The sequence below is a fragment of the Nomia melanderi genome, chromosome 7 (assembly GCF_051020985.1).
Source record: "Nomia melanderi isolate GNS246 chromosome 7, iyNomMela1, whole genome shotgun sequence".
NCBI lineage: Eukaryota > Metazoa > Arthropoda > Insecta > Hymenoptera > Halictidae > Nomia > Nomia melanderi.
Genome location: NC_135005.1, coordinates 11,247,641 through 11,269,368, shown reverse-complemented (window position 1 = coordinate 11,269,368; position 21,728 = coordinate 11,247,641). Strand labels below are relative to the sequence as shown.

At 49.8% G+C, this 21,728-nt stretch overlaps 1 protein-coding gene across 2 annotated transcripts in view; it reads right to left on the bottom strand.

Annotated features, from left to right (window-relative positions):
- Shrm (shroom) overlaps positions 1–21,728 on the bottom strand; it is a 170,033-nt gene that overhangs the window by 46,092 nt on the left and 102,213 nt on the right. For both annotated transcript variants that reach the window (XM_031971991.2, XM_031971992.2), the window contains exons 6-7: positions 20,761–21,624; positions 18,894–20,597 (exon numbers count right to left, since the gene is read on the bottom strand). In XM_031971991.2, the coding sequence (XP_031827851.2) occupies positions 18,894–20,597; positions 20,761–21,624 (2,568 nt within the window). The remainder of the gene's footprint in view (positions 1–18,893; positions 20,598–20,760; positions 21,625–21,728) is intronic.

The window sequence follows — 21,728 nt, the reverse complement described above, 5'->3', positions numbered from 1 at the left end:
ATAATACGGTGGACGGTGCAAATGTCTGTAGCTTATCGGCCGGGATCTGATCGAGGCGAGATTCGACGTTCCTTCGCGACCGCGATATGCTTTCGCAGATAATGAAAGAGGAAGCAACGGGCCACACTCGATACCCGTCAATTGCGCTTCAATGAACCGGAACCCGCTTCTTAGCCGGCACCTTAGCTTGCGCACTTTTCCGCGAACCTCTAACCGTGTCGGCCGAAATTCCCTTCCACGCAACACGGCCCTGGTGATGCAATCGGGCGACAACGCTTTTCGAAAGCGTCGCGTTGTACAAATGTAGCGGAAAATTTTAGATTATCATTGTGGTCCAGCGTGTGCTGCGGTGTTACTATTACCGATTATATTCGACGGTAAACGATTTGGTAACCTGCGGGGAATCTGGCGTTCAGTTATTTCGGTTTCGAATAAATGTTTCGTAACGTTTTGTGTATCTGCAATCTACCGAGAGGATTTTTAACCCTTTCCAGACGGATTTCGGCATTTCGGTAGGATGAAATGCTCGTCTTTGGAAGACAAACTCGCGAACGGATGATTTAATTAGTTGAACAACAAGAGATCAGAACGTAGTTTCCTTATTTTATTAACTGAGCAGTTGATATGTATTTTAGCTGCGTAGGCTGAAGGTTTCGTATATTTCGAAGATTCTTCGTCCGCAAAGGGTTAATGGTTATGCTACGTTACAGGGGAGTTCAATCATTTTTGCTACGTGGTAACTCGAAAAGGAATCAATATGTTATTGGAGACGACTCGTTGACAAATTGCAACTGCTGTTTCTTGTTGAAATTGATTAAGAGAAGCTTGTTCATTCATTTTTTAAAAACCATGAAATAACCGCGGGCAAATAGAATGCTAATAGGTTGGGTTCCGAGTCGGTTCATAACGTATGACGTTATATTAAAAAAGAAACAATTATCAATCATTATCTATGATGTTTCGTTATCGAAAGCATGGATTTCAAGGAGTCACCGAGTGCACGTGTACCCGATACAAGGATACGCGTCCTCATAAAATGAAAACTGAGAAAGTGAAGGTGCGATTTATGAGGTAAATATTTGAGGTCATGTTTGTGCTCCCGTTGTTGTGTACTCAAAATGGATTTCTTTCGCCTCTTTTCTTTCGGAGCGACGGATTGAAAGAGCCGCTGCCATTAAAAATGTTTGAGTTCTGACTCACGACGATCCTACTCTAAACCATGGTCAATACTACGCAGTAATAAACAAAGCGTGACGAATAGTATCTAAATGAATGACTGGGTCAATGACTTAAGAGATCCACTTCCGTTCGACGAGCCATTAATCGCTCGACGTATTTGTTTTCAATAACTGCGAACAAGGAGCGTTTCGAATGGACATCTGACGCGTGTAAACGGAAAAAAAGAAACAATGGAAAGTGGACACTGATTCCTCGATCCCTTTTCACCGAAATCGGAGAGCACTGCGGAACGAAATATCCGTTTTCATTGTCGAATAAACCTCCAACCGATTAACATCCATCATATCCGTTAATGAAAGTTTCGAATCGTCCGGCACGGAGCGAAACTCGTCCGCTATTTACACCGACACGAACGTTCTAATAATAAGGTTAAATCCACTGCCCGGTGCCGGGACGTCGCCGAGGATACATAATCGTCTCTTCCACTCGAATTTCGCGAGCGCCGAATTCCGCGCGAGACAAACCGCTAATGGCGGTTCCCGCCTCGGCGTAACGGTGCCGGAAATTAGAATGATAAAAGGAGAGCCCGCCTCCGAGGATCGGCATTATTCAAATCCCTCGCGTATACCTCCGTATCCGGAATTTATTGCTCCCGAAGACCATCGTGCTGATGCTGCCCACGACGTTGTAAATGCTCAGATTCAACATCTGTCCATCAGCAGATCCGTCTCGCCGCCGTGGTAAAACACCTCAGGTCATCGTGTCTCCCGGCCGACGCCGGTCTCGTTCTCGTTTTCCTCCCTTCGGTGTTCACTAATCGCAATATCGTACACAGTATCGACGATCGAACCAGACTCAAAGGAATCGGGACGACAGGAGAACCGAATAGGTACCGAACAACAACTCCCGAACTGGAACAGCAAACACATTTCACGCGACGACGGGGACGTGCACGAGCGCTGGCGAACGATCGCGTTGACAGCTGTCACAGGCGACGCGGACTAAACGAGTACGCGACACGAACTCCGCGGACGCTGTCAACGGAATGACTGGGGAGCGCGGTCCGCGGCTCGTCGACGCGGCTCGAATGGTGGGGGGCGTGCCGCCGAGCGAACGAGACCGAGCTAAGGTGGGGAGGGCGGAGCGAGAAGGACCGCGGCAGCGAGCGTAGCCGAAGTTCGCCGAATAGCCGGGCCCGAGGGGCCCGATCGAGGCCCCGAAGGCGGCGACAGGTCAACGCGTCTGATTATCTTCCCCCGTGATCTGAACCGGCAAACCGTACGCATGTAAATAGTGCGGGGAACGCTCATGCTCGCACCCCTGAATCACATTAATGCTGTTGACAGGTCTACCTGGCACTACCGTGCTACGGTGGAAACGCAGGGCAGCGCACCACGCCGGGAGATGTATCTGCCCCCGGGGGAACCGGTTTAATTTGATGTCTAGAGAGCGGTTAATAAACCCCGAGATACGCGTGATTCGGAACCAGCCCGTTCCGCCGACTTGTCAGGGGTGTTTCCCCGAGTCCCATGATCGTAGGTAGCCGGCCGGAAGCATCGGGGCCTTGAATTTTAATGCACCTCCGAGCGTATATGGTCCGCGTGCCAGGTGCAGTCTGTTATGTCATAAACATATTTGCTATTCGCGGCGGGGTTGTAGACGGAGTTTTATAAATGGAAAACAGAAGTGTAACAGCCGTGGAGGCTACCGGCGAGTCCAAGGGTGATCCTGTTTCTACTTCGGAACACGCGTGCAACGGTTCCAAGCGTTTTCGCGCTGTCGGCGGGACAAGCGGATCGCGCAGAAAAGCTGAAACCCGTGTTCGCCGGGCAACGTCCTTCCCGGCCAGCCGCTTATCGCTGGTACAGTGAATTTAATCGAGGTCGGCTGCCGGTAACGGACAAAGACGCGCGGATCGAAGGTCCGCGACGTTGCGACACGCGGCGCGTACGGCTGTTGAAAATCTGAACGATGGGAATCGTCGCCTCGCGAGTCCTTCGGAAAAATTGTGGGAACTGGATCGCTGGAGGTTCGCTCGCGAAGTGGTTTATATTCCCGTCACTTGGGAATTTGCATGATTGCAGCTCTAGGACGTTTTTGCGCCGCTTAATTGGCGATAACGATGACTCCGAGCGTGGTTCGCTGAATTACGATGAATCATTCGGCTTGGAAGGGAAGATTGAAATAGTTGTCGCCGTGGACGCGAAAATTGGTTAAGGGACCGGCGGTCGCGGTCAATTTTCTGAAGTGGATGATAGAAATGCCACGGGACACGATAATTTTCCACCTACTCGGCGAAGACCGCGTCTGCGGCCATTAGCGGGCACGCGGCGACGAGCTTTACGAATTAATTCCGAAATGGGCGGTCGGACCGCGGATTATTACACGGCGCGGCTTGTGATTCGCGGGTTGCAACAACTGCGGCCGTAACTCGTCTCCTAGGAGGACAACGTTCGTAAGTTACGGCCCGCGCCGGGCAAAGCCGCGTAGCCGCGGACCCCGCGTGTAATTTATATGTTACAACTGCCGAAGTTACGAAGCGAGAGTTTACGGCTGAAAGGGACGGTCTCCACGGCGGAACGGCGCGTACCTACTCCGTCGATCTGTAGCCGGCTACGTGATTATCCTTTTCGCGTAATAAACATGGCCGAAGTATTCATTCGGGCCGCGATTAAATCTTCGTGGGACAGGGTCCGAACGCGCGAGCGCGAGCGCGCGCTGCTTCGTATCGATGCGCCCGCGTCGTCGTTTGTACGCGTGTCCCGTAATCTCTGATCTTCGCCATTGCGTCCGAACGATACAAGATTATGACCGTTCTCGCAGGTGGAATGGGGGTGAGTAAGGGGATGGCAGAGGCGATCGAAACGCGGGAGTTGAACTATGTCGTTCCATAAAGATCGTACCAGCGAGATCTTCTGCGTTGAAACTGACGGCGAAGCTTGCTGAAATCTTGTCGATGCGCTCCGATTGTTGCAAAGCAAGTTCTGTGAAAGTATCCATCGAAGTTGATAAGTTATGCGGAGGAAATAATTGCCGCGAAGTAATTGAAGTGGAGTTGGAAGTACTTGAATTAAAATATTTTCTGTCAATATCTTCTGCATCGAGACTCGAAGGGTTAATCATACTTGAGCATCTGTTAAGAATAAATGAACCTCTGGAACGATCCCCGAGAGTCTCGGATCGCAGAAATTCAAACAAAACGAAAGCCACGAAGACTTCACGCATTTCTTTAAGTATCGCTTGTCCAAGGCCACGGGTTTAGATCCATTTTCAAGGGAAGCCCGCCACGGAGTGTGAAGGTTGAAAGCATCGTTCCCGTTTGCCGCGGCGCGACGGGTTGCATAACGCCGTCCGCCGCGCCGCGGAGCCTCATGCCGGTTTCCTGGACATCGAACATTGAGGATCTTTCCATCAGCGGGTTCCCATCGACGTAGCTCTCTCTCTCTCTCTCTCTCTCTTTCTCTCCCCCTTGTCCCGGCCGGCAGAAACTTTTCTATATACGTGGCACGTCCACTCTTCCTCGGTACGTTAGCCACGTTTATTAGAGGCGAAGGGCGGTCAGGCGTGTTCAGCTACGGCCGTGGATTTTTAACAGTTTCCTCGATCTGCGAAGGTCCGGTCCTCCTTTTTCGCATTCCCGTGTAATAACAGGTCTGCTAGTCGGGATCAGGCCGGACCCGCTCGTCCCAACACAGAAAACCGGCACAGCCCGCGGCGATTGTCGTAGGTAAGTGAGTTTGACGCATAACGTGCCTGAATACTTGGCCAAGACCCACTCCCTCTTTCTCGTTTTTTACTCCCCCCTTCGTCCGCGTCTTTTACGTCTTCTCTCCTTCTCTCTCGCCGATCCTCTACCGATTAAAGTCGCGTATACTGAACCGTTCCGACGATCTCTTCCTCGCGCGAACGACTTTCGGCTCCGAGATCAAAGACGAAGAAGCACGGGAAGAGAGAGGAACGCCGAGACATCGGAGCGTCCCGTTTGATTGATCGGGCGAAATGGTGTAGCCGGCCGAACCGAGTCAAAATAAGGACTTCCAGTTATCGCGCGCGCCCGGTGATCTGTGTCCAGGATCTACCCGATGACGAATGGAATTCACGGGGACGGAACGCGGGGCCAGATAACATCGCGGAATCCAACGGGGGACGACCGTAGGACCAGAGGTTCGGTGGAAAAAAGGGGGGAGGGGGGGACGGAGAGGAACGGTGAAGAAACACAGGCGTGCCGGGCTGGTTTCACCTGATTTTTATGGTCGCTCGTGGGCAAAAGGTGCATATACGCGGCGATGAGTAATACAACTGTGGCGCGGCGCATGTGTACACCGGCACCGTTACTTTTTATCGTGCTCCTTCACTCGGACGACCACCAAACCCGGGAACACGCGCGCGATCCCGTCGGCGAACAAACGAATCGTTAACCCCCGCCGACGCTCACCGTTCACGGATTATTTCGGGGAGAGATGCTCGGCCCCGTCTGGACGCGGACGTCTATTCTGGCGCCACGGGCCCGCTGTTCGTCGAATTCGAGACGGAAGAGAGCCGCCGACCGTCTCGAATCGCGGGCAACTTTCCAAAACCGAGGCGGCCCCCTCCGCTCGCGGTTTTCACCTTCGTCTCGCGGGAAGCGAGTTATGATTCGAATAGAGCTGGAGAAAGACGTCGCGGCGAGGGACGCGTCGATGCTGCACTGACATTCAATGGTTAAATGTCGCACACATTGTTGCCGTATAAATAGCTACCGTATCGAGCACCTCGGCGCTGGGATTTCCGTGACTTCTGGGGAAATTGCCGTGACGCGTTGGCGGGAGAGTGTTCGAGCGTTTGTCTTGCAGCTTTTTGGGAATACTTTGTGTTAACGCTATGACTGCCACGACGATCACCGATGACTGCGGCTTTCAGATTAGAAATAAATAATTATGACTCGGAAGATAAGTGATTTCGAATACAAGTTTTCCGTAATGTAAATAATTAGATAATAGGGTAATATAAGAATTTTCATATCAAAGAGTTAATAATTCTTGCTTTGTATCTTTGCTATAGAAAGGATAAGTGATACATAAAACGCTGATGACTTCGTGTTAATGCTTATTCGTTATCTGCAGATTTTTAGGGGAATGGTACTTAATATTGTCCATGCTATAGTCTCGTAATTTGGAGAAGTATAATCATGTACAGATAAGAACGATTGAAAACAGTACTTGGATGATTAACTTGGATAACTCAAGTGTGCATATCTGTTATTCTCGTCTTCCACGAATTAATCAAAACGAACGATTCAACGGAAGCTAACAATCCGTCGGTATTAACTAACGTTTCGTGAGAACACTTTGAAACGTAAAACGATACGCGTATTAACATACTACGGGCAACGCGACCGGAATAGTAGTTACTGAAACGAGTTCAACAGATAATTCCAGCGAAAACAAGGGACGAGCGAGGGCGTCGAAGGTAAGAACATTTTAATTACATGGTTATCGAAACCGGCGATAACGGGGAACAGCAAAACAGGGGTGGGAGACAAAGAACGCGATTGTTCTGCAGGCGGCGGGGCCGGTCGCCGTTTATCAGCGGTTATCGATGCACTTCCGCGGACAGCTGGAAAAACGGCCGGTAGAAAGTGCGTTTACACTTCGCTCTCGTTCCAGCGGGCTGGAATGACAGATTGCGAGAACGAGGGCAACGGTGCTTCTCCTCCCAAGAATATTTTTCTTATCGTAATAGTCGAAGCCGGCGGTTCGCACCGTGGCGAAAGTTCGTGTTCCGCGCGCGACCGCTAATAGACACCCACGTTCCGACGAGGAGACCGAGCTCCGACCCACCCGGCGGCTCTATATACCTCTCTAATTATAATATACTCTTACCATTTTCTTTCTAGGCGAATATATTCTTTAAATCGGGCCCACACCACATCATCCTTTCGTCTCGATAATTAATTTCTTGAAAAATGGGGGAACGTACCTTCGAAACGCATAATAAATGCAATAACTCGGCCCACGCGGTGCGAATTGAAGAATTACTCGGTTAACGCATTATCAACCAATCGGGGAGACCTTCAATTTCTCTCGACAACTCGTTGTCTCTTGATTTCTTTACTTTCACTCCCTTTTCTCTTATTTTCGTTGCAGAGAAGTTGTAGAAAATAGAGCGACTCCTATTAAATTACCGATAGCGCTACTTAAAACGTTTTCTACTCTTCGCTGGAGTTTGATTTTAAAAAGGTTACTGCAAGCTTGCGAAAAATCCATGCCATCCCTGTGTTCGCCTCTCGTCGTCCTATCGAATTGGAAAAAGCAGGCGCGCGTCGAAGGACTTTCTCTCGGACACGTCCGAGATTCAGCGCCAGAAGTGACGACCTTCGATGCATTATCTCATCGTTTGCGGGGACGACGGTCGCGATCAGAACACTTTCTCCGGCACGAATTTATCGCGGTCGGGAGAGTGCTTTAAAATTGCATTCCGGAAAGGTCAACCCCAGGAGAGACGCGGCCGCTTATCCAACTGGGCTGTCTGTCGCGGACGAGACGCGGGCGATTAAAGCTCGCTAAATATACGCGCGGCGAACGTTAATGGTATCGTCGGGCGTCGTTAAACCCGGCATTCGTTTCACCGGTCGCCGAGGTAAATCATCGAGTTTTGCCCGTTGACATCAGACGCCGTATACCGCGCATCCGTCAGGCCTCCGATATAACTTGTCCCGTTCAACGCGCGCGCTGTGTCTCGGTACGCCGAATTGATTTCCACCCTTAAGTGGATCGATAAACTTCACGGTGTAAATGTCGACTGCGAGTCATCACATTTTCGTGAAAATTTGAATTCATTAAGATTTTCGTTTGCATCGACATTTCATTTTCTCTTTCAGAAGTGATACACGATTGCTAAAGTTCGTCGCATTCATTTCATTCAACGTTGTGTAAGAAAAATCAATGCTTCACCGTGTACTGTCGACTACGAGTCATTATATTTTCGAGAAAATTTGAATTCATTAAGAGTTTCTCTTTCAGATGTGATATATAATCGTAAAAGTTTGTCGCGTTCGTTTCATTTAACGTTGTGCAATAGAAATCTTTAGGTTCGGCCTAAAAAAATATAGGCGAAGGCGATATTTGATTTTATATTTGCAAAAATTCAGTTCATTTTATTCTCAACGTTGTCCTATGAAGATCGATAGTTTTGGACCAGAGGAATGTCAGTGGGGCGAATTGGTACAAAGTGTTAAGGGTTAACGCGAGGATTCGCGGGCACGGCCGCCGAGCGCCGGCAGAAAAACAAACCGCGAATCGTACGCTCATCTTTGTCCATTAATCTCCCGGCCGTCCTTTCATTTGTCGGCACGGTTTAATAAATTCACCGAGCGGCGCTCGTGTAATCCCGCGGCAGCGACGGTGTATATTCGCCGGCGCGCTGTCGATTAGATCGAGATCCTCGCCGATCTTTATGCCTCCGACCGGTGAGCACACTGGCGTCGATGTCTCCTCGCTCGTTCTATTCTTCCTTATTCATTTGCAAGCAGACATTTTGCAACGGATTCTTTCTGTCTGGCGTTCGTCAAGTGAGATCATCGTCGTTGGGACATTGTACAACACTTCTCATTATTCGGCGCCGGTGGGATGCGTTCATTTGTCCCTAACACGACCGAGGAAGAGGCCGTTCGAATATTTCGTCCTTTAGTTTCCTCTATTCTCTGGATTCTATATTTCCCTTACTTTGTGCAGAATATTCAAAAAGAATTAGCTGTCGCTCATACTTTGCAGATTAATTTTAAAGAATTATTTTCGCTTCGGTAAAGGCAGGTATTAGAAGCATCGAGAATGAATGAATATTCACCAGGTAAGCTGGTTAATTCGAACTGAAGATTCTAAGGTTAATAAAGCGGCCCGGAGTACATCCAGATATGGGATACCGAGGTGCGGGTCTGGACAATGATTGTTTGCCAGGTGTCTCTGTTTGCAGCCATCTGTTTGCCAGGTTCTCCGCGCTGAAAGATTTTTGGAGTCCGCTGCTGTTCTTTGCATAAATTCCATGGCATTAATGAGCCAGATGGGGATTCGTCGTTACGATGCACAGTAAAATACAGATGCAAAACACACCGGGATCCAAGGTCTTGCAACGTGCACCGAATGGACAGAGCAGCATTGTCTGGCGTTTGCGAAGAGGAATAACTATGTTGGGCAAGTTGCGATTTATAATTATCGAGTCACTCGTTCAATTTATTAGCAACCGTGGCACGTGGTATTTTAGTTTTGTAATCGGATAACGAACAGTGAATTGGCCTCTATGAAAAAAATGAAAGCTCAAGGGAGAAATATTACAGAGTTCAGGAATGCAGTAATAATCACTGGAATCGTTAGTCGGTGTTTGAATACGTACCTGAACATTCTCGGAATCCCTAATTCAATCTGTTCGCCACAAATACCATTTACTCCCACCGCGCCGCCAATTTTCCACATTCCGAGCCATTCTCAAAGCAATCTCCATTTCCCGGAATGCGAGCATAAGCAGTGTGCACATCTACCGAGCAGCCTATTTATATCTACTCTGCGGTCATCGTGCGTGTTCTACAGTCGTGGACAAAATGCGCGGACCATATTAAACTCTCATTTTCCGAATGGCTTTTAAACGCAACCACCTATTAACCCCTTGTTCTATGATTTCTTTCTGAACTGTGATCCAACCGACTACATTGTTACTCATAATTTCTTGAAAATAAGAGAAAATTCCAGTCTTATTCTATCTATCTAAAGTATAATCATTGATAACAGAAGAATAATATATAATTTGCATTCAAACGAATCGACTAATATTTTTTTTTTGTTGAATTCTGTTTGAAATCTTCACCACGAGTCTGACACGATATTGTAGGGCAAGGGGTTAACCTACAATGTAGTCATTCTAAAATAGAAAATTATGATTCTCCCCCGCGTGTTTAGTATTTCCTAGATCAACCTCGAAGCTTTAAAAAACGAAACGAGCAATATTCACAGAAACCTATGAAATTGTCAAACGAAGTATAGAATTGATTATCCAATACAGTAGAACTTCTATTATCCAATTCAATTGACAAACCAACGCTTCGAAAAGAAATTCGTCAAAGCATGCTCGCAGGATACAATCGCAGACATCTCGAGGAACGATTGTAGGATCCGAGTTATTGAAGGCATGAGTAAACAAGGCTCTGAGAAATCTAGATCATGAACAACAGTGACTAACAATTCTATCTGTAAAAATAGACTAGCGATTTATTTTTAAATTCATTATGATATCCAAATTTGGAATGTTTTAACTCAAAACTATACAAAATTGAATACATGGGAACATTTCTTATAAATTTGTTACAGCATTCACATAATTTCGCATAATAAAGAAACTGAATGCCACAATGTTCACGTCCGCGAACGTGTTAACCTTCAAACGAATGATTTAATTACTTGAATAGCAAGTGGTCAGTGTATAGTCCCCTTCTTTCACTACTGTTTAAGCAATCGATGTATAAGTTAGCTCCATATGTTGCAAGCTTTGTGTACTTCATAGAGTCTTCGTCCGCAAAGGGTTGACCGATGTTCACGAATCAGAGAATCGGCAGAAAATTTTCCAGGAACGTCCCGTAGGCAATGCCTGGAGCAAAGAGGATCCCGATGGTATCAGTATCTGCGGTTTGACGCCGGGCTCTTCCGCAGGTGCGAGCCGCCGCGGTTACCGTGTCGGGTGTCACTGACCCCCGGCAATTTTCCAGCGAGCAGCGGTCAACGATTTCCTCGGCCATGTCGCTTGGGGTCGCGGGATCGGTCCACGACGCCGCGTCGTTGATGCCGGTTGTTCGTCTCCGAATCGGTCGTTCCGAGATGTACGCCTGCGGGCCGTGTTCCGTTGGTTCCGCGGGAGGAACAACGGTCACGGAAAGTTTACGACGGCCGAGGGAGGGCTTTATTGCACGGCAATTTCGCGCGTATCGACCGCACGTGGCCCGGAACACTCGCACCGCCGGCGAACCGCCACGTGCGGCCCCCGGGAACGTGTTTTTCGTTCGGAAAACCGTCCGGGGACCACCCATCGCAATAATAAAGTCGTTCCGCGCGGGACACGTGCCTGACCAGAATACCATCGGAACGCGTGGCGAGCAGGCTGTTGGCCGCAAGCCAAGTCCCAGGCGAACGGTGTCCGGCCGAGGTGTTCGTGAAAACCTGGAGGATACGCGGATCGCGGAACAGATTCGTGGAAGAGCTGGCCGGCTAGTGAAAGGAGCTGAATGCAAATCTCGGAGTGTAGTGTACGTTTTAACTGGTTTGAACTGTAGTTTGGAAACGGTAGAAAGTAGAAGAACGTCTTTTTAAATGAAATCGAACAGTTTCGATGCGTTTGCCCCATTTCGGATACTTTGTACTTTTTCTCCGCTTTTAAGTGCCTTCACAGCGTTAAACCTATAATTACATTTCTAGTTCCTTATCGATCGACTGTGATTGATTTTTACTAGTCCCGATATCTCGCGTTGGGTGTAAAGAAATCGTCTGCAGTTATTTCAAGCCTAGACTCTTTAAACGAAGCACTAAAACGTATCTTCGCAGTTTCACGAAACACCCAATACACGGTCCGCTACGTCGAACGGTGGTGACGGGAGCCAATTAAACGGAACGGGAAACGAGACCAGGCTACACACATCAGAATGGAACCGTCAACGATGAAAGGAAGAGAGAGAAAAAGAGAGAGAGAGAGGCGTGGGCGTAGCGCGTGTTTGTCCAGGTGCGAGCGACACGAAGGCGTAATTTTTTCCACTGTCGGCGATCGGGAAAAACCGATCGGTTCGGTGACGATGTCGAACGTTTCGTCGGGCGGCACCGCACGACGCGTTATAACGGTAAATTACTTGGTTAATAATGCCGGGCAATTTAACCATTTACTCGTAAGATAGAGTGTCGCCGCGCGCGGATACCGTTCCTCGAGACGCTCCCGTGAGCCCGTGTCCGGTGTCGGCCCGGTCTCGACTCGCTGCCCATTGTCTTCCTCGTCGTTGTCATTGTTGTCCACTCGATGCCTTGTTCTCGCCGCTCCGGGCTCTTTCTCCGTGACCGACGATCGCGACACTTCGCTTGGAACGGAGCCGAACTCTGAGCGGAAAGGAGCTCCGACCACGCTGCACCGACAAAATGGCGGTCCGAGTTTCGGTTTTGCGCGCCGCGCCACGCCGGCCTCGGCGGTGCCCCGCGCTTGCATTCCCAGTTTCGATCGCATACGAGTTATTTGACCGTTAAAGCTTGGTATAACACGCATTCCTGTGTTATCGGCGATCGGCTTTAAAACGGCGGAAAAACAAGACCGCGGCGGTATTATAAAATCACCGGGGAAACGACGCGGCGATCCTCGGGGTCGTCGGAAAAATCGGCCGGGGAGAAAGGGACGGAAGCGGGCTACGAGGGAAGGGAAGGGAGATTTTATTACGCAATTTATTGCGCGGGTCCACGTTGGTATGCACGGTTTATAAAGTGGCTTATGGGAGAAAGTTATAATCATTATACTATAACGAGCAATTAATTAAGCTGGTATCAACTCCAATAACTGGTTATCGGGCGAATATTGAACACCCTCCATGGCAGGCGTAGCGGTTCACCGTGCAGGAAACTTCATCGTCAAGCTCGATACGCCGTCGCGGCGCTCGATAAATTTTCTGTGTGCTCCGGTATTAACACTGCAACGAACCGTCGGTCGCGGAAGTATCGGAACGCTTCTGTGAGGTGTCGGAAGGGAATGCACGGTCTCGAGCCGACATCGTATTTCCGTTCAGCCGCGTTCGTAGGAGACGAGCGGTTACGAAATTTGGGAATCCTTGGTTTTTCTTTTCTTTTCGTCGGCCGTTAATCAGCCAGGTTAATGAAGGCGTGTGCTACCAGTATTCTCGCAGTCGCTCCTAAACCCGCTCGGAATTAGTTGGGATTGCATGCAATTGACCTCGTTCCTTAACAAGTCGTCAAACGAGTCTCGCCACGCACCAAGGGAGGACGTTACACACCGCGGAGAAGGCTAGCTCGCCTCAAAGGAGCGCACTGTGCGCCGCTCGAGTTCCCGAGCGACGAAAGTACTTCTGCTGAAACGAACGGCGCGGTGTGACGCGACGTTCTCGTTTTAATTGCCGTTGATAATTAGCAGACGCGATGCGTCGACGTTGCCTCACGCGGTTGCGCCACAGCAGTCCGCGTCCGCGCCGCGAATAATCGCGCGGACGCCCAGACAATTAGCGAATATTATAAAACGCGGCGCGGGTTCAGGTAACCCGACGCCGTCTCTCGAAACGTATCGCGCGTCTAGCACGAAAGCCTCGGACGATCGGAATAATTAATAGCTGTCCCGTTTCTTTTCACTCGCGCCGAGGAAATCAAAAGCTGGCTCCAATTGTTTACCGTCGCGCTTCCTGCGATTGATAAGCGCAGTTGACGATAAGCGCACAGAGTTCCCAGATAATCTGCCATTTCCGCGATCGAACGGATTTCTTTTTCTGCAGTCGGTGCGGGTTTGATAGCAAGTGTGGCACCTATGGTTTCGAAACCGCTTATCAATTACGCCGCGATCGGCTAAAACAAATACATAGGTTAAACAAGTAATAAATTTTTCCAATACGAGTGATCGATCGCGATAGGTGTTCCTACGATACTTTATGAAGGATACTGGGATCGCGGTACAATTGTGCGTTAAACATTTGTGACTAATCCGTGAAATAAAGATCGACTAAGCCGAGGCAATAAATACTTATTCCTTGTTTGCAGAGTATACGCAAGTTTTGAAATTAAACGACGTATAATGGTTAGTATCTGTGTCATGAATGCCATTCGGTGTTAAGTGGACTCGATAATATGACGCTCAAGGAAAAAAACAATGGTATTAACATTCTTATATAATCTTATCGATCGATTTTATCTGGAACCTTATTTTTACTTCGCGGATGGTTTAATCGATCCTCGATGAACGATAAACAAAATGCTATTACGTTGAATTTGAATGAAGAATTCGTCGGAGCATTCGAAAGAATGAGAAACAACCTTCTCGGCGACACGTAGGGAACGGCGCAACGAAATCAGACGAGCCGTAGCTGTCCGTCGTATGATAATACGATCCAGCGTGCGCCTCTTTTTCTTCTCCAGCTATAGCCTTACACGATGTCACCCGACTTGGTTGAGAGAAGGAGGAACGGCGTACAGCAACCGGTGTCAAGCGATACCCGGTGCAGCCGTTGGCTACCCCGTTGAGGTCGCGGTCTTGCCTTTATACAGCCGCAGGTGTTTCGAGCGAAACGAGTTCTGTTCGAGTCCAGGGAAGAGCAAGAATGATGGAAATGACAGAAAATGGGGGAACAAGGCTGATCTAGGTCGGTGGATTGTCATAGCACCGCTAAGTAGCTTCGTCTGCACTTCGATGCTTCGAGAGCTAAATGGATAAAGAATTTGTTACTGGTTCGATGACTACTGAGAAGCTACTCTCGCCATGTCTCATTGCCTCGGCACGGTGCTTTGTCATTTTTATTCGGAACTAATAAACCGATCCAACGATACAAATTTAACTGCCTCCATTTATTTACTAGAACCTTGTCAGATCCGATTTACCCATTGCACTAGAAAACTTTTCATTAGAACTATTCAACGTTTCCTGGTGGGACAAACACAACGCTTTTTGAAACTTACTCGAAGAGAAGTCGTTGACGTCAAGATTTACGTTTATAAATTCGTACAATTTCTTTAATGACTAATAAGATTCACGGTTTCATTACTCCCAGTATGTCCATTCAGCGTCCCCACACTTCCGCCATTTTATAAGGCAGGAATAATGACCGATGATGCGCGCGTTGACCTTCGTCGGCCATCTATCTTCATCCCGGCCGCAGAATAGTCTTATTAAAGCAGACCAGATCAGAAACGGGATCAACCGCGTACGTCAATCATGTGCCAGATCTGACGACGCGTTCCCAAGGCAACACCGTCGAACGCACGCGGCTCTTTTTCCGAGAATCGCGTGTAATTCTGATCATTGAGCGTGGGTGGCGCGTAAATTGGTGCAGGCCGACGCGTAAACAGCCACAGTTAAAAGGGAAACGTTCGCGGGCCGCCTGTTTACGCGTCACGTTTCCATCTTCCTCAGACTCGGGACCCGACCCAGCATTTCGGGGACACCGTGTACGGAGCGATAATCCATAAACTTCAAGCAGAACCTTCTTCCTCGACGAAGAGCATTAGCGTGACGCGATTTACGCCGGGCCATGAATCCTAGAGCCAATTAATGCTCCGGACTCGACGCGATGAAAAGCTGGGATATTTGTGTAATGGGAATTAGCGATAAAGCAGCGGGCGGTCGTGTAATTTCTCGCGGGGAAGACTGTAAATTCGAGCCGGCATTTTTCTCCTCGGATGTCGTCGACTCACGGCCGACAGGCACGGTTCGCTAAAAGCTACTTGAATTTCCTGCGGCGGTTTTTAATTATGACTGCCGCCTTTCACCCCTTAATTTCACTAGGTATACGGTACTCAATGAAAGAGAGAAACATCGCCCGTATAAACGCTCGATCTATCCAATAAATTCGCTTTTACAATGAACATATCCCTCGGAACCCCGTCGGATAATCAGCAAGAAAGTGTTCAGCCGCGAAACAAATCGCAAGGGTTAAGAAGAAGCGTCGAGAATCGAGCGGCAATCGCGCGGCAATTTGCGCGATTAGATTACCGAGCTCGAACGAGATCCGTGTCAGCGGATTTTTACGATTGCGCTCCGCGCGACGCCGATTATATCGGGGGACGAGTAAATCACGCGATTCCTCGGGTATCGCTGATTCCGCTCGCCGCCGTGACGAGGGAACCAGAAACGACACCGTTCCGCAAATGTAACCGGCCGATAAACCGCGGCCTGTTATCGAGAAAGAGTTTCGACGGGACGGTCGACGAAAATTCTCACGCGTTCAACTCCTCCAGCGCGGCGGAGAACGCGGCGAACATAATCGAGCGGCGAAGAACAGGCCAACACGCCCCTGGTGCCACGCGGGTAACCTTTTTTCTGACATTTTCTGCCTCGTGGCTCGGTTCGACCGAAAGGTTAAGTCTTCGCGGGCTTGAATACTCCCGAACGAAGACGGGGACGAGGGAAAGAGACAGAGAGAAAGAGAAAGAGAGAGAGGGAGGGAGAGAGAAGAAGAAGAAGAAGAAAAACGAATCGACTAGCAAACGGTTCTGCTGTCTCCTCTATAGTTCTCTCCCGTCTTCCCTTCCTGTCGAAGGTCGAAGCGTTTGCTCCGCGAACCGTGTCCCGAGGTCGGAACCTCCGTCTCGAGCAGTCGGAGGACCGCTCGACCGTCACAGAAGCCAGCTGGTCACCCAATCAGAGCGAGAACGAAACAAAAGAAAGGTGAAACGGCTTATCGCCCCGTGAGATCGAGCCTACATCCTGTAGCTCCCTTCTCCGCTGCCACGGGGATCCTCGGGACGCCCGTGACCGTGGAATTATTATTAATCCATCGTTAATTTCCTCTCTTGTTGCCTACGTTGCTCTTATTGCCCCCTTCAGCCTTATTACGTTCGACCGTCTCGATTCCCGCAACCGCGACTCGGTGAACGTCTCTTGACCCAAAAACGGCCCGATGGACAAAGAGGCGTCGCGCCGGGTCACGGAACGGCTTCGGCTGCTCCTCGTTTCCCGATCGAACGCGTCTCTCGCGGCGTATCGTCCTTGCCCGAGTTTTTCCGCTTTTTACGATGGACATACCGGCGCGGGGGACCGCCGATCATTTGCATCGTCGATCGGAGTTTCTGATACGTTAAGGACGTTTTATCGTGAGAAAAAGGATCTCGAGCCCTGGATTCTTCGAGCCGCACGTAGGATTTTTATGCTGGTAGCAATGTAACTGCGTTCGAGTATTGTTCAGCGTGGTATTGTTTCTGGCATTTAATGCGAGGATTTGCTGCGAAGAAGTTTAATAATACATGGAAGGTTTTCATAGTTCGTTCACTCCCTTTGTGAGAATTTAGATTTTAGTAAATTAGTCTCCAACAGAATTGTTAATAATTATGTATTCGTTAGTCGAGGTGCTTGCGTTAACTGTTGAGCAAACGTCCCGTTAGTTTCGATAGGTGTAGTGTAGGTCCATTAAAAATGACGCGATTTATTCGAAATGAAGACGAATCGCCGGCATAATTAGATGGATAATTTGTGGAGCACGATCGGTAACTATTATCCGGGTTGAGAATCCGAGTAACAAGACTTTATCCGACCAATTACCGTGAACGTCGATACTTATTCGAAATAACTCGAATAACGCTAGATCCGGTACCACCTGCCGCTGATACGAAAGTCCCCAGCGAATAAATTTCCATTGACCTGTGTCTTCTCGAATTAATCTAATCCTACGATACCTATGAACAGCTTCCTCGAGCATAAACACACGAAGTCCACGAATTATGGCGTATATTCCCGTAAGTAGATCGCGCTAAGCCCGCCGCGATCCCGGGCAAAAAGCGGGTGGCTCGCATTAGGGACACGGCAAAACGAGCATCGCGCGGCCGGTTCGCGGCAGGGAGGAACGACGGTGATCTTGCAACGCGGAATTTACCGATGTACCGCGGTTTAATTGAAACTGTGTATCATAAACGTTTCCGCGGGGCCCGAGCGACGATGTCGTTTAAGACTCTCGCCGGACGCGATTCAGGGAAAGTCACACACTCGTAAATCAGCGGCGGTAATGGGCACCGTTAGATTTGCAATGATAATCCGATGGTAATGCATGCGATTCGGTCGAGCGAGGCGAACGAGAAAATAATTAACGACTGGCTGTGAGCGGAGCAGGAGTTCGCCGAACTATCGGGGCCTTGATCCCCGGGGATTTACGAGTTTGCGGATTTAAACTGGTGCACGGAAAAATCGAGACCGCTCTTTCAGTTTCATAGCCGATAATCTGCCGGCGACGCTTATCCGAACGGCGGAACAATCATCGATTCGAACTGCGCCGTCGAATCGGTTATTCTTCGAGCGAACTGTAAACACCTGTCCGCCATTTTTCCCCGAGGAATCGTGAGAAACAATGGCGAACATCGGTACCGTAACTAACTCCTGAAAGCGCCGTTTACCGTACCGTTCATCTCGAATCGTCGGCCGTCCAATAAATCGACAGGAATCCTCGTTTCTTTTCTTCCTTCTAGGTAGTATCTCCTGGAATAACGTGTTTAAAGGGTTGCTGGAGGGTTGTTGCGCCGCTCTTCCCGATCTATCGATCTTACCGGTCGTTAATAAGCGTTTTATCGACAACACCGGGAGAATGTGCGCTCGCGGTTACCACTGATTCCGCTGATCGATCGTGGGATAAGCAGACAGGACATCGCGCAGCGGGTATAATGGATGGTCCTGCGAGCGCGTCTCAGAGGTACCGGCCATTTACCATTCAATTACGCCGCAATTACAGGACCGTGTGCGTTCCGCGGCTCAAGCTGGCCGTTGACAACCGTCCCGGTCCTCGAGATCTCTAATTGACGACCGGTTAAACAAATACCCGGAGGGAGATCCTCGCGGATTGCGAAACGCGTCCCGAGAGGCGGCGCCTCGTAAAACTTCCCCAAAAATCGCGCCGGTGTCTTTGACACGTATCATCTTCGAAGGCATTCTCGCAGCTCGCAACATTGTGCAACGAAATAAACGTCGCGGAGAATAATGTGACGAGCACCGCGGAATGGTTAGATGGAATGGAAAGTCGTGAAACTTACCCCTGAATGGCATGCGGAGGGGCGGGCCGCGGCGGTGGCGGCAGCGACTTCCTGCCCGGAGTGTTCTGCCGTGGCGCCAGAGGCGGCGGCGGGGAACTCGGCGATCCCGAGCCGCTGTACCTGTCCGTGGGACACTGCGGCTGAGGTTTCTGCTTCGGCGCGTCGATGTACTTCGGCGGAAGCGCATAATAATTCCTTTGCGTCACGTCGCCGTGGCGCTGATGATGATTCGGCACGTATTTCGGCGGCTCGTGATACTTCTGGGGGCTCGACTCCGACGGGAACATCTTCGAGTTCGCTTCGTAACCCGTCTTCACTGGGCTGCCGATCGAGAAACCGTGATTCCCGGTCTCGAGATACTTGGCGGCGCTCTTCGAGTTCTCCGGAACTGGCAAGTAATTTGGTCTCACCGATTGATTCGACTGATTACTCGAGGAAGTCTTGTCGATATTCTTGGGCACTTGGGGCTGAGGTCTCTGTCCGGAGGATGATTCGTGTCTCTGGGAGGATTCGTTTCTAAGTAATCCGGAAACGTCTAGCCTGGACCCGTCCACTCTCATGGACTCCTGTCGGATGATCCTCGGCTCGACTGGCACTTGAGGAGCCGGCCGCTGGTTCCCGGAATCGCTGTATCGCTGCGATATGAGATCAGGTAGCTGCGCGGGGGGTCTGTTCGAGAAGGACCGCTCCTCTGATATTCTTCTCGCCGGAGTCACTCTTCCATTCACCATCAGCTTCTGAGTCGAGGGGTATCTCAGACTGGATCGACCTGTAGCTACCATTCTGTGAGTGGCGAAGCCAGCGGAGACACCGTTCTCCAGTACCATCTCGGACTCTGCGTGTTTCAGCGCGATGGTGGCTCTCACGAACTGATGGTCTGGCTCCTGAGGCGTTTTCGTGGGAGAGTTAGGCGATGACTTTCCCGAAGGCTTCTCGTGTTCCCTTTTAGGGCCATGCTTCGATCTTCTCATCGAGTGTCTCTCCAGTTTGTGTCTGTCGCAGGATCTGTCACGAGCCTTGGACTCATCCTGGTGATGATTGGACTTCCGTTGGGTGTCCGTGAAGCAATCGTCGCTGAGCTCGGGTGGCGGGGGTGGCAGTGGATCGTCGCAATCGTGTACTTCGTTTTCAGTGACCGTTGGGGGAGATGGCGGTGGCAAGTCAGGGCTAGGCACACGATCGTTGTAGACGTTTCTCAGGTGTGGCTTCTTAGGCGGTCTCTCTGGTACCCAGTCATCGATCGATATAGCAGGACCAACTATCACAGGACCCAGTAAATCCGTGGACAGACTGCCGCAGCTGTTGCTGTGCTGATGCTTGGGACTGGGCAAGTCTCCGTTACCCTGATTCTGGCTCCTGTTTGCACTCTCTCGCCAAGCGCCGCTGGCATAATCAGATGCAGAGCTGGCTCGTCTGGAGGATGATGGTCTGGGACGAGGTGGAGGTTGCGGCGGTGGACTCTGCGGAGCAGGAGCTGTTCCTTGAGCTAATTGCGGCTCAGACCGCCAGGAGGCTTGGTGGTGTCTCTCGTAGAAAGACAGCAATGCTTTCTTTTGTATGGCTTTCAGCGTTGGATCGGAGACTCGATGTCGTTTCTCTGGGTCCAAGTAGGTGTAACGCATCTGTTGCTGTTGCTGCTTTTCTAGTTCGTTGATGCGCTCCGCCACTGATATCTGCGGCTGCTGGGACAGCGTTGAAGACATCCTGAAAAGAGAAAGATTAATGACACATGAAGATTGTACCATATATGGATATAAAGTAAATTGTTATAACGGATTATAGAATACTCGATTAAGATAAATGTTCAGTTCTTCTTTGATTTACCCATTTACGAAGGAAAGAATATTTCATTCAATCAACGTAATACCTTGAAGACTGAGTGGATTCTTGAGGCTGAGTAGTGCTGACAGGGTACAATTTCCGTTGGTTCCTCTCACGGTCCAAATACAGCACGCTCTCCGAGTGATGTCTCTGTGGGGTCTGCACTCTGGCGCTATGAGCGATCAGCTGTTTGCTACATGAGAGCCCATTAGCCTGGCTAACGTCTGACATGGACCCGTGGATCGGGTTCCATGTTTCTGGACTCTGTGAACTCGTTGGACCGATCGATTGACGAATCGGACTCTGCGGCATTGGCTGCGCCAGTGATCCGTACTTATCGCTTTCGATTCTCATCGAACCATCCCATTCAGAGCTGGTCTGTGACTTGTCTAGAGATTCTTCGTCGATGTTGGACTCTTGCCATTTGCTCTCTCGTACCGTAGAAACATCAGCCACGCTGGTTGACGAGCTGCAGTGACTGATCACGGCTGGCAAACTGGATCTACCCTGATTCTGTTTGTTACGGTCGTTCATTGAAACTTGCCACTTGTCTGGCCATTTCTCGCTGTGTCTGCCTTTCGTTGTCGGAGAAAGGCCAGTGCTGCTGACATCGCTCATCGAGCCCTGCCATTTGTCGTGACACCCGTTGCTCGACTTCTGAGGCAGAATTCCGCCGTTCACGCTGCTGACGTCCGACATCGAGCCATGGTGCCATCGGTCAGATGTACTTTGTCGTGCTGGCAAGCCGCTCGAAACGCTAACATCTGACATGGAGCCGTGCCATTTTAAGGTTTCGCTGCTGGAAGCGCTTCCGCTTGACGTGGTTACCACGCTGTCTCTTCCCTCCCTGGATGTATCCTCCCAGGTCGAGGCTGGCCTCTGTGCAACCGCTTCGCTGTCTCTTCGCAATCTGGAAACGGAATCGATTTATGCAAACGATCGAATCATATTCGATAATCTCAAAAACAGTTGGAGCTTTAACGTAAGAGTCACGAAAGAAAATTGGTTAAAAAG